We start from the raw sequence: 12671 nt of genomic DNA, 5'->3' as shown, positions 1-12671 counted from the left end.
ACACACACACACACACACACACACGTGGTGGGGGGGGGGGGGGGGGTCACTCACCGGGGGGCTTGCCCATGCGGCTCTGGCTCTGCACCAGCGGGTGGAGCGTCGGCGGCGGGCCGACGGGGATGTTGCTGCTGCTGCTGCTGCTGGCGGCGGTGGAGGTAGCTCTGGCAGAGAGGCCCGCCTCGCCGGCGCCTTGCGGCGAGGGAGGCGGCGACGGCGCCGGCGAGGCGGGCGAGCCGCACTGGGTCTGGTAGCGCAGCTGGGTGAGGGAGGGCGGCATGCCCTGGTAGTGGCGCGTGGCGCTCAGGAGGTCGTTGAGGATCTGCAGGATGGTGCCGATGTCGCGGCGGGGGCGCCCGCTGCTGTCCTGGCAGTTAGGGTGCAAAGTGCCTGAGGGAGGAAGGGAAGGAGGGAAGGAAGGAGGGAGGAAGCGAGGGAGGGAGGATTAGTTTCCAAGCTGAAAAGTTGGCGCCTCGGAGGCCATCCCTGCTCACACACACATGCCGAGACCAGCCGGAGGATGTGTGTGACGCTCACCTGAAAAGGTCCCTGAGAAGACTCCGGGGGCGTGGTTCACGAAGCTCTCGATGATGGCACCGGGTTTGCGGGAGCGTGTGGAGGGACCGCCGGGACCGCCGGGACCGCTGGGGCCACTGGTGGTGCTGGTGGTGCTGGTGGTGCTGCAGTTAGCCTGGAGGAACACATGAGAAATAGCATAATGAGTCTCCAACGGTGTGAGAATAAACATCTGCACACACGGCGTTTACATAATGCATCATATCCAGATATCTAAAGTCTCGCAGCTCCACCCTAAACACACACACACACACACATACATATGTAAGCTCCGCCTCCAGGACCTGTGTTCGCTGAGTGAACTTACGTCAGGGCGTGGTAAATACTAGCTCTCCGCCGCCGCCCTGTAGCTTCAGATGAGCCGGGACCTCCTGGGGCCCTCAAACCCCGGACCGGGCTTAAAACGTGGATCACTCAACCGACACCTGGAAGTGGCAGAGGCCTCTGTGTGTGTGTGTGTGTGTGTGTGTGTGTGTGTGTGTGTGTGCGTTGCGCAATGCGAAAGCCTAATGAGGAATAACCGTTTCCGTTTTTTTCCTCCGAGCCCCCCGGTCGTTCCTGTTATTCTTGTTGTGAACCGATCCTCCCCCCCCCCCCCCCACGTATTCCACCGACATCTGGTTCCCATTTCGCTTCCCATTGGCTGCAGCCCGAGGGGGGGGGGGGGGGATGGAGAAAGTGTAAACAGCCGAGTTTGTGGTGTGTGTGTGTGTGTGTGTGCGACCCGGGACGTTCTTTTGAAGTTATCTCAACTTAAGTAAACGGTTGTAAAAAAAACCCGGAGGTTAATGATCCGCCGTCACACGGGGGAAAAAAACAAGTCTGAGTCATACAACCTGCCTCTCTTTGAACCGCCTCCCCTCGAGGCACAGACGTGGTCACAGGGATGCCGTGTGTGTGTGTGTGTGTGTTTGTGTGTGTGTGTTTGTGTGTGTGTGTGTGTTTGTGTGTGTGTTTGTTTACATGTATTTGGGAAGCGCCCTGCACCCCCCGTGATGACTCAGCGCTCTGCGGTTTGGGAAGCACACAAACCTTCTTCTAATCGGTTTAAAGTCGGCCGCACGGGGTCAAACATCCACCTCCATCGTTCATTCGCGAGAGGCCTGCGACGCCATCCGGTGTGTTCGAGTACCGCCCGTCTACCACGTGATTCGTAAAACCTTTGAGACTTACTTGGGGGCAGAGGACCGGTGCGACGGGGCCGGCGGCGGGGCCGGCGGCGGGGGCGTGGCCGGGCTGGCTGGAGGAAGGCTGGTGGTAGTGGTGGTGGTGACTGGCGGGAGAGCGGAAGAGGCCTCCGGGCGCGTTGGACGGGTGGTGGGGGGGCGAGTGGGGCGGCGGCGTCGGGGGGCTACAGTGAGCGGAGGAGGGGGGCGCCTGGTGGTACACGGCGGGCGGCGGGGAGGACGGGGCCAGGGGGGCGGCGGGGTGGCTGTGTGGATGATGGGGTTGTTGTTGTTGTTGTTGTTGTTGGGGGTGCGGGACCCGGGCGGGCTGCCCCGCCGCCGGCGTCTCGGCGCCGCCCCCCCGGGTGACGAGGTGCCGGTGCTGCAGCTGGGGGCCGCCGGCCTGCTGCGCCGCCAACTGGAGCTGGACGAACATCATGTGGTCGCCGACGCGCAGCGCCAAGGTGAGCGGGGAGCGGCCGGACAGGAAGTCACTGACCTGCAGGAGGGAAGAGAGGGAGAGAGAGAGAGAGAGGGAGAGATGGAGAGAGGGAGAGAGGGAGGGAGGGAGAGAGAGAGGGAGGGAGGGAGAGAGGGAGAGAGAGGGAGAGAGGGAGAGATGGAGAGAGAGGGAATTTAAGCTTTGTGGTTTATTGCATGTGCGCATATTGACGTCCTCCTCTTGTAGATGAACAGTCTGCATCATGGACGGCAGTTGAACTGCACACACACACACACACACAAACACACAACCAAGCTTTTAGCCCCACCCCCCCCCATCTCACACACACACACACACATTAGCCCGCCATGCGATCAATCACTCTTCTGTAACACTGGCCTATTTAGTTATTTTCTGCTGGGGATGAGGCGACCCATTTGGAGGAGAAGAAGAAGAAAAAAACGCACACAAATAAAGAAAGCGCCCCCTCTCGCTCTCCCCCCCCCCCCCCCCTCTTAGTCAGCGCTGTCATTCGGCCCCTCGGAGAGACAAGAGGCCACCCTTCTGTCTGGCCCAGAGCCTGAACACAAAAAAAACCGCGTCCCACGTCCAGGAAACGCTCCCCGCCGCCTCCACGTCGACACAGAGGGGACGATTGTCCGCCCGGCGGATCTAGAAGGGCTTCATCGGGGCCCTGGCAACGGCCGAGTGGATGGACACACACACACACACACACACACAGGATAGCGGAGTTGTCGCGACTTGGCCGGAGGAGTCACACCAAACAACTAAAGTCCTCATGTCCCCCTTCCTCCCTTCCCTCACTCCCTCCTGCGGCTCAGTAGCGGCGGGATTTCGCCACTTTCTGCCGCTGAAGTCTGAGCATGTTACGTAGGTGTGCACGAGAGAGAGGGGGTCACATAATACACAAGGGAGGGGGGGGGGGGGGGGAGTACAAAAGGAGGACGGGAGTGAAAAGAGTCATGACAAAAGCAGAGAAAACTAGAACGGGCACTCGGTAGAGCGCATACCGTCGCATTTCACAAGATTGGGCATTGACTTATGAACATGTTTGCATTAGTTGCATGCCAATTGGATAAAAATTGACCGTGCTATGGTAAAAAGAAGATTTTGACCTTTTCATGACCTTGACCTTTGACCCGATTGATCCCAAAATCTAATCAAATGGTCCCCGGATAATAACCAATCCCACCAAATTTCATGCGATTCGGTTTAATACTGTTTGTGTTATGCGAATAACACGCATACAAATAAATAAATAAATAAATACACGGCGATCAAAACATAACCTTCCGCATTTTCAATGCGAAGGTAATAAGTAATGCAGGCGCACAAACAAAGACGGCAAAAGGGAGAGAAGAGGCCTCACTCCCTCCGATGAAAAGAGCCCGCAGCCTTTCGGAGTGTGCGCGTCGTGAGATGGGGGGGGGGGGGGGGCTTAGTTAACCAGGCTCGGCCCCTCCATCGCTTCTCTCCCCTTCCTCCTCCTCCTCCTCCTCCTCCGCTTATTTATTTCTCCATCGACCGCCGCTTCTCTGTTGCCAGGGTGACCTTTGCACATCGGTATTGACACGGTGTGGAGAGGAAAAGGAGAAAAAAAGGCGATGGAAGGAGAGGAGAGGCAGGTGAGAGGGCGGGGGGGGGGGGGGATCTGATGGCTGCATTTCAACAGCTAACGCGGCGGAAGTCGGCCGCTGGGGAAACGTACGCTTGTTTTCAGAGGGTTCCTCCGTGTCGTCTCGTCCACACCCAGGAGGCCCTGACAATGAAGTCAGCAGGGCTGGGCGTGAAGTGAGGAGGAGGAGGAGGAGGAGGATGAGGAGGAGAGGGCGGGGCTACCTGGGATGACTAGAGGAAAACACACCTGCTTGAAAAAGAGTGTGTGCGTGTGTGTGTGTGAGACCTCGGGTTGGTGGGGGGGGGGGGGAAAGAGAAAAGGAGAGGGCGGAGGAGAGGCTGACTGTCTGTGTGACTGACAGCTGTCAAGAGAATGAGTCGACAGTTTGCACACACACACACACACAGAGAGAGAGAGAGAGAGACGGAGGCCCCGAGGGAGCCGCTCCTCCACCCAGTGTTTATCCAATCCTGAATCCACATCACACGGCGCTCATCCGACGGGTCGGGCTGCCGTTTGGACAAATATTTGCGACAATTATCTCTGGGTTCTTTTCGGTGTCAGAGATAATATTAAAAAAGGTAAAAATACAAAATGATGATGCCAGAACCCTTAAAGTGAGGCCGTGTGAGAGGAAGCGAGAGGCGGGAAAAGGCCGACCGAGTGAAACGGAGAGGAGGCTCGATGGCCCTCAAATTGACGACTGTGGATTATCCCCCCCCCCCCACCCCCCACCCACATGGCAGGCTGCAAATTAGCCGGCGAGAGGAGCAAGCTGTCTGTGGTGGTTTGTTATGGTGGACGAGGGGAGAGAGAGAGAGAGAGAGAGAGAGAGAGGGAGAATGAGAGAATGAGAGTGGAGGAGGGCTCTCCGCTTTTGTTGTCTTTAAGGCTGACGGAGGGAAACCAGCCTTCCATTGTTCACGTTCTGATGCAGCGGTGGTGGTGTAGGTGGGGGTGGTGGTGATGGTGTGGGTGGTGGTGGTGTAGGTGTGGGTGGTGGTGATGGTGTGGGTGGTGGTGGTGTAGGTGGTGGTGTAGGTGGGGGTGGTGGTGTGCAGAGAGAAGAGCAGCTTTGGTCGCTATGCAGTGATGGGGGTAGAATATGATAAGGGGGCAGGAGAGAAGATGGAGGAAAAAGTGGGGGGAGGGTGGCATGAGAGGAGAAAGGATGGCGATTGGGGGGGGGTGGATGAAATATTCAGTGAGAGCGTGCCTCTGGCTCTTCCTTTGCACGCCAAGGGAAGGAGATAAGGAGCGAGGAGGCAAGAGAGAGGAGGGCGAAGATGGAGAGCGCTGGCAGCCCACGAACCGCTGAGCAGATGGAGGATGAAGGATGGAGGATGAAGGATGCGAGGGCGGGACAAGGGGAGGAGAGGGGGAGGGACGCCTCAGTCTCCTCACCTGTCCAACCGCCCCCCCCCCCCCCCCCAGCATCACATTGGGGACTACACAGGTGCAAACACAGCGTAAAGAGCCTCCGTTTCCTCTGGCAGTGGGAAGGACAGCCGTAGCTCTGAGGGGGCGGAGCCTCTCGTATTGACCAGCAAATGGACTCGAGTCATTTTTCAATTCCTTGCACTCCCAAAAACCCTCAATACAATTACCCGCCAACGATTTCCAGTGGTGTCAATGCTGCTGATTCACTAGCATCTAGAGGAGGACGGCATCGAGCTGGATCACACACACACACACGCTTAGTCACGCCCACACACACACACACACACACACACACACAGAGACTTCGGTCCTCTTTTGTCTTGATTTCCTTCCGTCCAATGGAGGGGCAAGAAGAGTGGAGCGGATACGTAACCCCACAATTCCACGGGGGGCATATTGGAATGGCAACAACTAGCCCCCCCCCCCCCCCAAAAAAGAAAGTTAAAATCAAGCCAATCTGCAGCCCGCTGAGCCGGAGATTGATTCCACCAACAACAAAAAAACGTTGTGCACTCGACTGGGTCTCGCTGGATGTGTGGAGGATGAAAGGGGATTGGGAGTGATGGGGGGGGGGGGCTTAAATAGTGACCCTCAATCATCGTTGTGTGTTTGAGGGCTTGTCAGCTGGGCAGGTTTGGTGCTCATGTTTTGAGACAGGAACAAAGAGGTGGCTGCTGAGGGGGGGGGGGGCAATGTGAGGGGGGGGGGTCTGGTTGGCTTTCATTCTGACATCAATGTGCATCAATGAGGAAATAGTCCCCGTGTGCTGAGAGGGACACATAATCCTGATCTTTCCGTCAAATACCGAGATCAATAGATGGAGCGCTGATGTCACCGTCTGCACATGCCCAGAGAAAATATATATACATTAAAAAAAATATATATACATATATATGTATTGTATTTATATATATATATATATATATATAAATCAGGATTATTGCTTTCGAGTGTACGTTAATTTTACTCCCGGGATCAGACATTTTCTCATTCTCTAAACTCAATCCTCTTAAATATATCCTATCAATACTGGTGTGTGTGTGTGTGTGTGTGTGTGTGTGTGTGAACATACACGCACACACACATACCTACACACACAACCGGCAGAAGCAGAGGAGAGGAGCGCAGGGCGACTGTACATGTGGCTCACTGCGGCTCCGATGTCATGCAAACACAACTCAGTAAAAAGGTCCCGGGGGCCGCCAGAGGGGGTCCGGCCGTCACGGTCAGGAGGGAGAAGGCGATCTCTCCTCGCACCCCGGCCTTCCATGAATACAAACACGCACACACACACACACACTTCCTGGTAAAAAGCCATGACCGAAACGCACAGGTGGAGAAGGGTGGTGGGAGTGGTGGGGTTATGAGAGATCAAGGGTTTGACACAGCCACCAAACCCCCCCCCCCCCGAGGCTATTTTTGGGTGTATGGGGCATATCAGTTATCGTGTCAGACACTTTTAAGAGCTAAGTGCATTGATTGATTTTTGATAGCCTCAGAGTTTGGGGGGGAGGGGTGAGCGAAAAGCTTTTGTGTTCCTATTTTTCGAATCTTTCTCAGTTCCTTAATCTCCCCGCAATCTATATCATTCCATTCCGCTTCATGAATTATAAAGAGGAATCAATTTCTGGGGATAAAAACCACACTAAAGCAGCTTCATGCCTTCTTTTTTTAAACTTTTTTTTACGTTACCCTTAACTCTCCGCCTCACGGAGTCCTTCTGCAGGATTACAATTATTTAATCACACGGCAGTAATGTACCATAAGCGTAATAGTTCACTCCCGTGACCCATCGTCTGACCTTTGGCCTTTCTGGAGCGCGTTCAGTCGGGACAAGAGGATCACCGGGGAACGAAGCCAACACAAACCTCCCTCTCTCTCTCTCTCTCTGATCAGCCCACATCCTCCGATTAATAATCAGTGAATAAAACATTCAATTCATGCATCGCTCGCTCCTCTCGTCCGGTTCTCGACATCACCGACATCACTCAGGCACATTCAGCGTTGCCCAACGCCACAAGAGGAAGTCGGTCTGACTCAGTCAGTCAGCTGCACACACACCGCTGCCTGTGTGTGTGTGTGTGTGTGTGTTCAGCCTTATGGCCTCGCCTCTCTCTCTCTCTCACGAGAGGACTCGTCTCCTCTCTCTCTCCTCTCTCGCTATCAATCATTTTTCGGGGTTGAGTCACACTGACTCAAACTCGTCCTGTATTTGAAGAAGCGGGCCGGCCCACGGGGGCCCCGGGCCCCGCTGAGGCTGCTCTCTCTCTCTCGCTCGCCCGCTCAGGCTTCCAGGAACACTCTGCTAATGCGGAGCGAGACGGCTGTCATCTGATGATCCGGCACTATGTGTATGAGTGAGTGAGACGACACTGCAGTCGCAGCACACTTCCTGGAAACCTGCCTGTGAGTGTGTGTGTGTGTGTGTGTGTGTGTGTGCATGAGTGTGTGTGTGTGAAACAAAAGAAGCAGGAGGAGGAGTGCAGAGACATTACAGATAGGGGTAAAAACAGAAAGGTGGTCGTGAGTGTGATATGTGCTGCTGGTCCTCTCTCGGCTCGCAAATAAACCTCTCGTTAGGTGTTTGCTCCTGGTTTACTGCAGCTCACACACACACACACACACGCACACACACACACACACAGGGTGTTGCTGCTTATTATATCCCCGCTGGATGTCGAGCTCGGCTCGGCTTGTTTAAGAGGCTGAGATAAGACGAGCAAAGAGGCTTGTGCAGCCTGCACACACACACACACACACACACACACACACCCAGAAGCTCATGTGTTCATATTGCATCGACAGTCTCCTACCTGAGTTTCCGTGAGACTCTCCAAGGCTTGCATTACTGACTGCTCGGGTCTTGATGCTTGAGACTGCGAGGAGGAGGAGGAGAAGAAGAAGAAGAAAAAAAACAGGGAAAGATTATTTTTTTCACGTGTAAAGTGAGAAATGTGCACGGAAACTAAAAAAAAACACAAGCCGGTGTGTCGTTATGGAGACCGCCGGCAGGAATGACATCTCACCATTAATCCTGCTTCGACTGTCGGTACGAGTGTTAACTTGCTCCCATCGGAGATGCCGAGGTCCTGGAGTTTGCCTGAACTGAGTCGCCTGAAGGGTTAAAAGAGAAGGAGATAATTGGACCGCGCCGACAATATCTTCAGACACACAAACAGCCCCCAGCCGAGAGAGGGGGGGGGGGTTGGGTTTTTCCCCGACGGAATCCAAAAACTAGTTTGGGGGGGGGGGGGGAAAGAAGAGCCGCGGGTGAAAAGCTCCATGGAAGAGACGTGTATTGATTGAGCTGTCATCTTTCAATTTGGAGGACGGTGGAGCTTGACAAGCGCTCCTCGCGGTGGATATCTGGCGCCGCCGCCCGCGACCCGCCTAAGTGGAGGCGACTGTTTTTCTTTTCGCCCCCCCCCCCCCTTTTATTTTTGTGTCAGGTGGTGCTTAAGGAAAAAGAAAGAAAAAAAACAGAGAACGAGGGGAGATAGAAACTCGCAGCCGTTGACACACATGGAGACGTCTCCGGTGTTTGGTGCAGGAGTGTCTCTCCCTCCTCCTCCTCCTCCTTCTGTGAGGAAGTGGTTTGTTCCTGCCGGGGTCACGATGCACTCGCGGCGTCTTGACACACTCTCTCTCTCTCCCTCTCCCCCCCCCCCCTCCATCTCTTCCTCAGTAGCGTGTGAAGGATGTCTCAGGACAGCGTGACCCACATCTCACCCCATGCAGTAGAACAAAGCCCCCCCCGGCGTCGACAGGTTCTCCGTGTTTGAGGAGCAGGAGGGGATTTAACCCCCCCCCCCGCCCCAAAAAAAGGCTGGGCGAGTGGAGGGTCAGGTTTTAAAGGATGATGTGATTTAATGGATGATTACAATGGGCGGGGGGGAGAGGGGGGGAGAAACAATGCCGATTGTTTGCATGAGCTGAAAACCCTCTCAGCCCCCTCGTTTATTTATTTTGCATAACACCACCTGCCCGTTAAGCACACCTCCCATACTACTGTGTAGGTACTATGTATTTACCTCCAGCACCACCCAACCACACGCAGGACACCTCCACCCTCCCGTCACACAGGAGCGAGTTAAAGATAAACACCGTGTACGTGGGCATGTGCAGCAGCAGCGAGTACAACCGGGTCCTTATTCATGTTTCACATGGTTCGGTTCCCGCAGCGTTAGTGAGGGAGGAGGAGACGCGACCGACCGGGGGCGCGTGCACGCAGCCCGTTCAGGACGCGCGGCGGTGTCCTCGGATGCATCCTAGGGGGCTCCCATAAACCGGAAACGCACGGATTAAAGAACATGGCTGCAGGCTCCGGAGCCTGAACGCACCTCGACTCGGATCTACATGCGCGTTTTTCTCAAATGTGGTTGAAACATTACGGTAGACGTATTGCACAGATGCAACGCTGCCCTTTAATGTCGGAGGCAGAGGGGCGGAGGATGCTATTATTTACAATATAGAGAAGGAAAATGAAAAGGTCCGCATCACTTCCACTAAACAAGTGCCGGTCGGGTTCACTCACGTTTCTTTGTGCAGCAGAGCGAGTCTCTCGCGCGGCACTTTGAGTCGCTGCGACAGCCTCCTCTTCAGCCCGTCCACGGTCTCCTCCTGGGGCAGACAGAGCTCGAAGCGTGTGCCGGTGGTGGAGTGGATGTACAGATTCATGGAGGGCTCCGTCGGGACGGCCTCACAGGACGAAGCCCCGCGACTGGTGCAGCTCCGGGCGCTGGGGTGCTGGTCCATCCAATAACCTGTGGTTTAATGAAGGGGGGAGGGGGGGGGGAAGCAGAGCCGGAGATGAAGTGTTTTTTCCGGGGGAGGGGAAGGATGGCGAAGAGAGTCCTGGCCCGTGGTTCGTGGTTCGTTCACGCGCCCTCCTCCGAGAGTCGGAATAAAAAAAGCCGGTCCGTGTCCTCTCCGGTCGATATCAGGAGAATAATCCCACAAGGAAAGTCAACTCAAACAAAACCTCGACCTTTTTCTTTTTCTTTCTCTTCCTTTCTTTGTTGAGTCTTCCTGAATGCTACATAGATGCAGGAGCGCAAGTACGTTGTCAGCAACAACAACTACTAAGAAAATATGCCACGGACGCTCATATACGCAGAAGGTTTTCCTTTTAAAAAACAAAACAGAGAAGTCTAATAATATAAAAAGGTTTTTGTTTTTTTAAGAATAGAAATTCCTCTCGGTGTTTTCTGCAAGCTTTAGATGAGAAAACACTCGGTCCAGAGAGAGAGAGAGAGGCTCTCCGCTGCGCACTTGTACAGCAGCTCCGGTGAAATATCGACAATGAACATTGTCCACAAAGTATCTCTCACTTCCACCTTCGATCAAATAAAAACACGCCCACTTCCCGGGCACCGGCCAATCACAAGAGACCTTCCTTTAGAACGGCTTGTTGACTTTCAGCCAATGGCGAGAAGGGATCCACACCCACGCAGACGAGGGCTGGCGATGTTTAGGCCATTCATAATAAATTTACAGCATAGGACTCAAAAAAAAAAAAAGAAGAAAATGAGTCTCGTGCGTCGGTAGCTGAGCACTAAACTGAGGACCTTTAAAGAAAGCTCACTGGACTGGGTTGTATAACAACTCGCTATTAATTATGTTGTTATGACAAAGTAATGCTTTTTCATTTCATAATAGCCGAAAGATGCTTATGTATATGAACAAATAGCATTAATTGTGAAAACAACTTTAACCCATTGATCTCTACACTGGTTGTGCTGTTGCATCGGAACCTTTATTATCTCCAGCTGACCTCATATGCACAACGTATTGAAATGATTGCAAGACTAAACACTAGGGCCAGCAGCAAGTGTTTATGAGCAAATAATTAACACACACACACATGTATAAATGTATGAAACATGTACACACAGTGCTGCACACATTCATAGTTTCCAATAACGTGCCTGGTGAGACGACACCACGAAGCACAGGAACTTCCACACAGCGAGGGGCAGATTAGTAAGTGTACCATATATTTAGTTTATATATATATTAACAATCTGGGTATCCAAATAAAAGTGAGTCGGGGCTTTTGACGCGACAAAGAAGATGCTCGGTCGCCACCCAGTGGCCAATAGCGGAACTGTGACAATCACTTTACTTTGTGCACAATTCCATTCGGGCTTCTTACAGCAAACGTTATTCTATACGTTATAAATACGACTTTAATTATTCAGTGTTGCTCTGAGCTTATTATGTTAAGTGTGGTTTATTAAATAAAAAGGTCGTTGTTGCGCGTGTGCAACAGGCGACAGGCAGCAACGACTTTCTGCCAGGATACTAATGATAATTTACAGTCGCAGCGACATTCTCCTGTCGTCGATAGACAGGGGGCCTTATTAAGTTAATCATGTCCGCGGCATTTACATGGCGGAGGTGGCTCATCCAATCACTTTGACAGCATGCTGTCCATCGATCTCCCGTATCGATTTGTTAACCCACCGACACAGATAGACATGTTTCACATGGAAAGAAAAAAAAGTTTAGATTTGATGGTAGAAAGAAAAAAGGAAGAGGATAAAAAATAAATAAATAAATGCACTTACCAATTATTGTGGCGAGAACTTTAATGTGTCGCGTGAACGTGCGTCGTGTTCCAGTGTGTTCTCCCAGCTTTGACATGTAAAATAAACCCAAGTGGTGGTTTAAAAAAACCTGAGATAAATCCAAACACCTGGATATCCGCTCTGCGTGTCCTGCAACGAGCTTCGGTTACGTCCTCTGCGTAGTGAGCGCGCCGGCGTCTCGTCCCGGTATAGCGAGGAGAGTTCAGCACCGGGAAGGTGAGACGCCGCTTTAACCGACGCTTCTCGGATGTGGGCGGAGCCTAAGTGTTCTCCTCCACCCGCGGTGTGATTTAAGGTGGACTCGGCTATCTCTTAAGGTGTAAGCGTCTTCCGGTGTCACAACCGTACGGGTCGATAGGGGGAAATGATGCGTGTCGAAAAAAGAAACCCCTAAATAGTGTCAGTGCGCGCGCGGGGTTCTCAATGACGTCATATAAGTGATAACAAAGCACCCCGGACTTCTTTTTTTTCTACGCCACCTTAACAAGCAGTTCGATGGAGCGGACGCGAGGGGCGTGGTCTCGTCGTTGACGACACAGAGAGCGTCACCTGGCAACCAGAGCAGGTAAACAGGCTCCATGGAGACGAGGGCAGGTCCGACCGATAAACAAAAAGTTATCTGGTCCGTGTTCGGGGAACTGGGCCTCTGATGGCAGCGTGATGGGAATCAGCGCGGGCATTTTGTCAACAGCATTATAAACAATCACTTGTTTTATCTTTTAACTTCGTGTTTATGCAACATGAATAAGTATTTTATGTCTGTACTTAAGTCAAAGGAGATGGACTTTAATAATGAATACACCTGACAGAGACATGTG

General features: G+C 53.1%; 1 protein-coding gene across 2 annotated transcripts in view; it reads right to left on the bottom strand.

Annotated features, from left to right (window-relative positions):
- The window catches only part of midn (midnolin), a 21144-nt gene extending 9085 nt beyond the window's left edge, over positions 1–12059 (bottom strand). Inside the window, exons 1-7 of one of the 2 annotated variants that reach the window (XM_056413987.1) lie at positions 11833–12059; positions 9798–10026; positions 8290–8377; positions 8077–8139; positions 1750–2241; positions 538–691; positions 55–390 (exon numbers count right to left, since the gene is read on the bottom strand). In XM_056413987.1, coding sequence (XP_056269962.1) covers positions 55–390; positions 538–691; positions 1750–2241; positions 8077–8139; positions 8290–8377; positions 9798–10026; positions 11833–11908 — 1438 coding nt within the window. In that variant the 5' untranslated portion in view covers positions 11909–12059. Of the gene's footprint in view, positions 1–54; positions 391–537; positions 692–1749; positions 2242–8076; positions 8140–8289; positions 8378–9797; positions 10795–11832 lie in introns of those variants that run through there. The other variant, XM_056413988.1, reaches the window with a different exon arrangement.
- Positions 12060–12671: the final 612 nt, after the last annotated feature.

This window comes from Pseudoliparis swirei, chromosome 5, assembly GCF_029220125.1.
Source record: "Pseudoliparis swirei isolate HS2019 ecotype Mariana Trench chromosome 5, NWPU_hadal_v1, whole genome shotgun sequence".
NCBI lineage: Eukaryota > Metazoa > Chordata > Actinopteri > Perciformes > Liparidae > Pseudoliparis > Pseudoliparis swirei.
The sequence above is the reverse complement of the archived record's forward strand: the minus strand, read 5'-3'. Positions and strand labels throughout refer to the sequence as shown.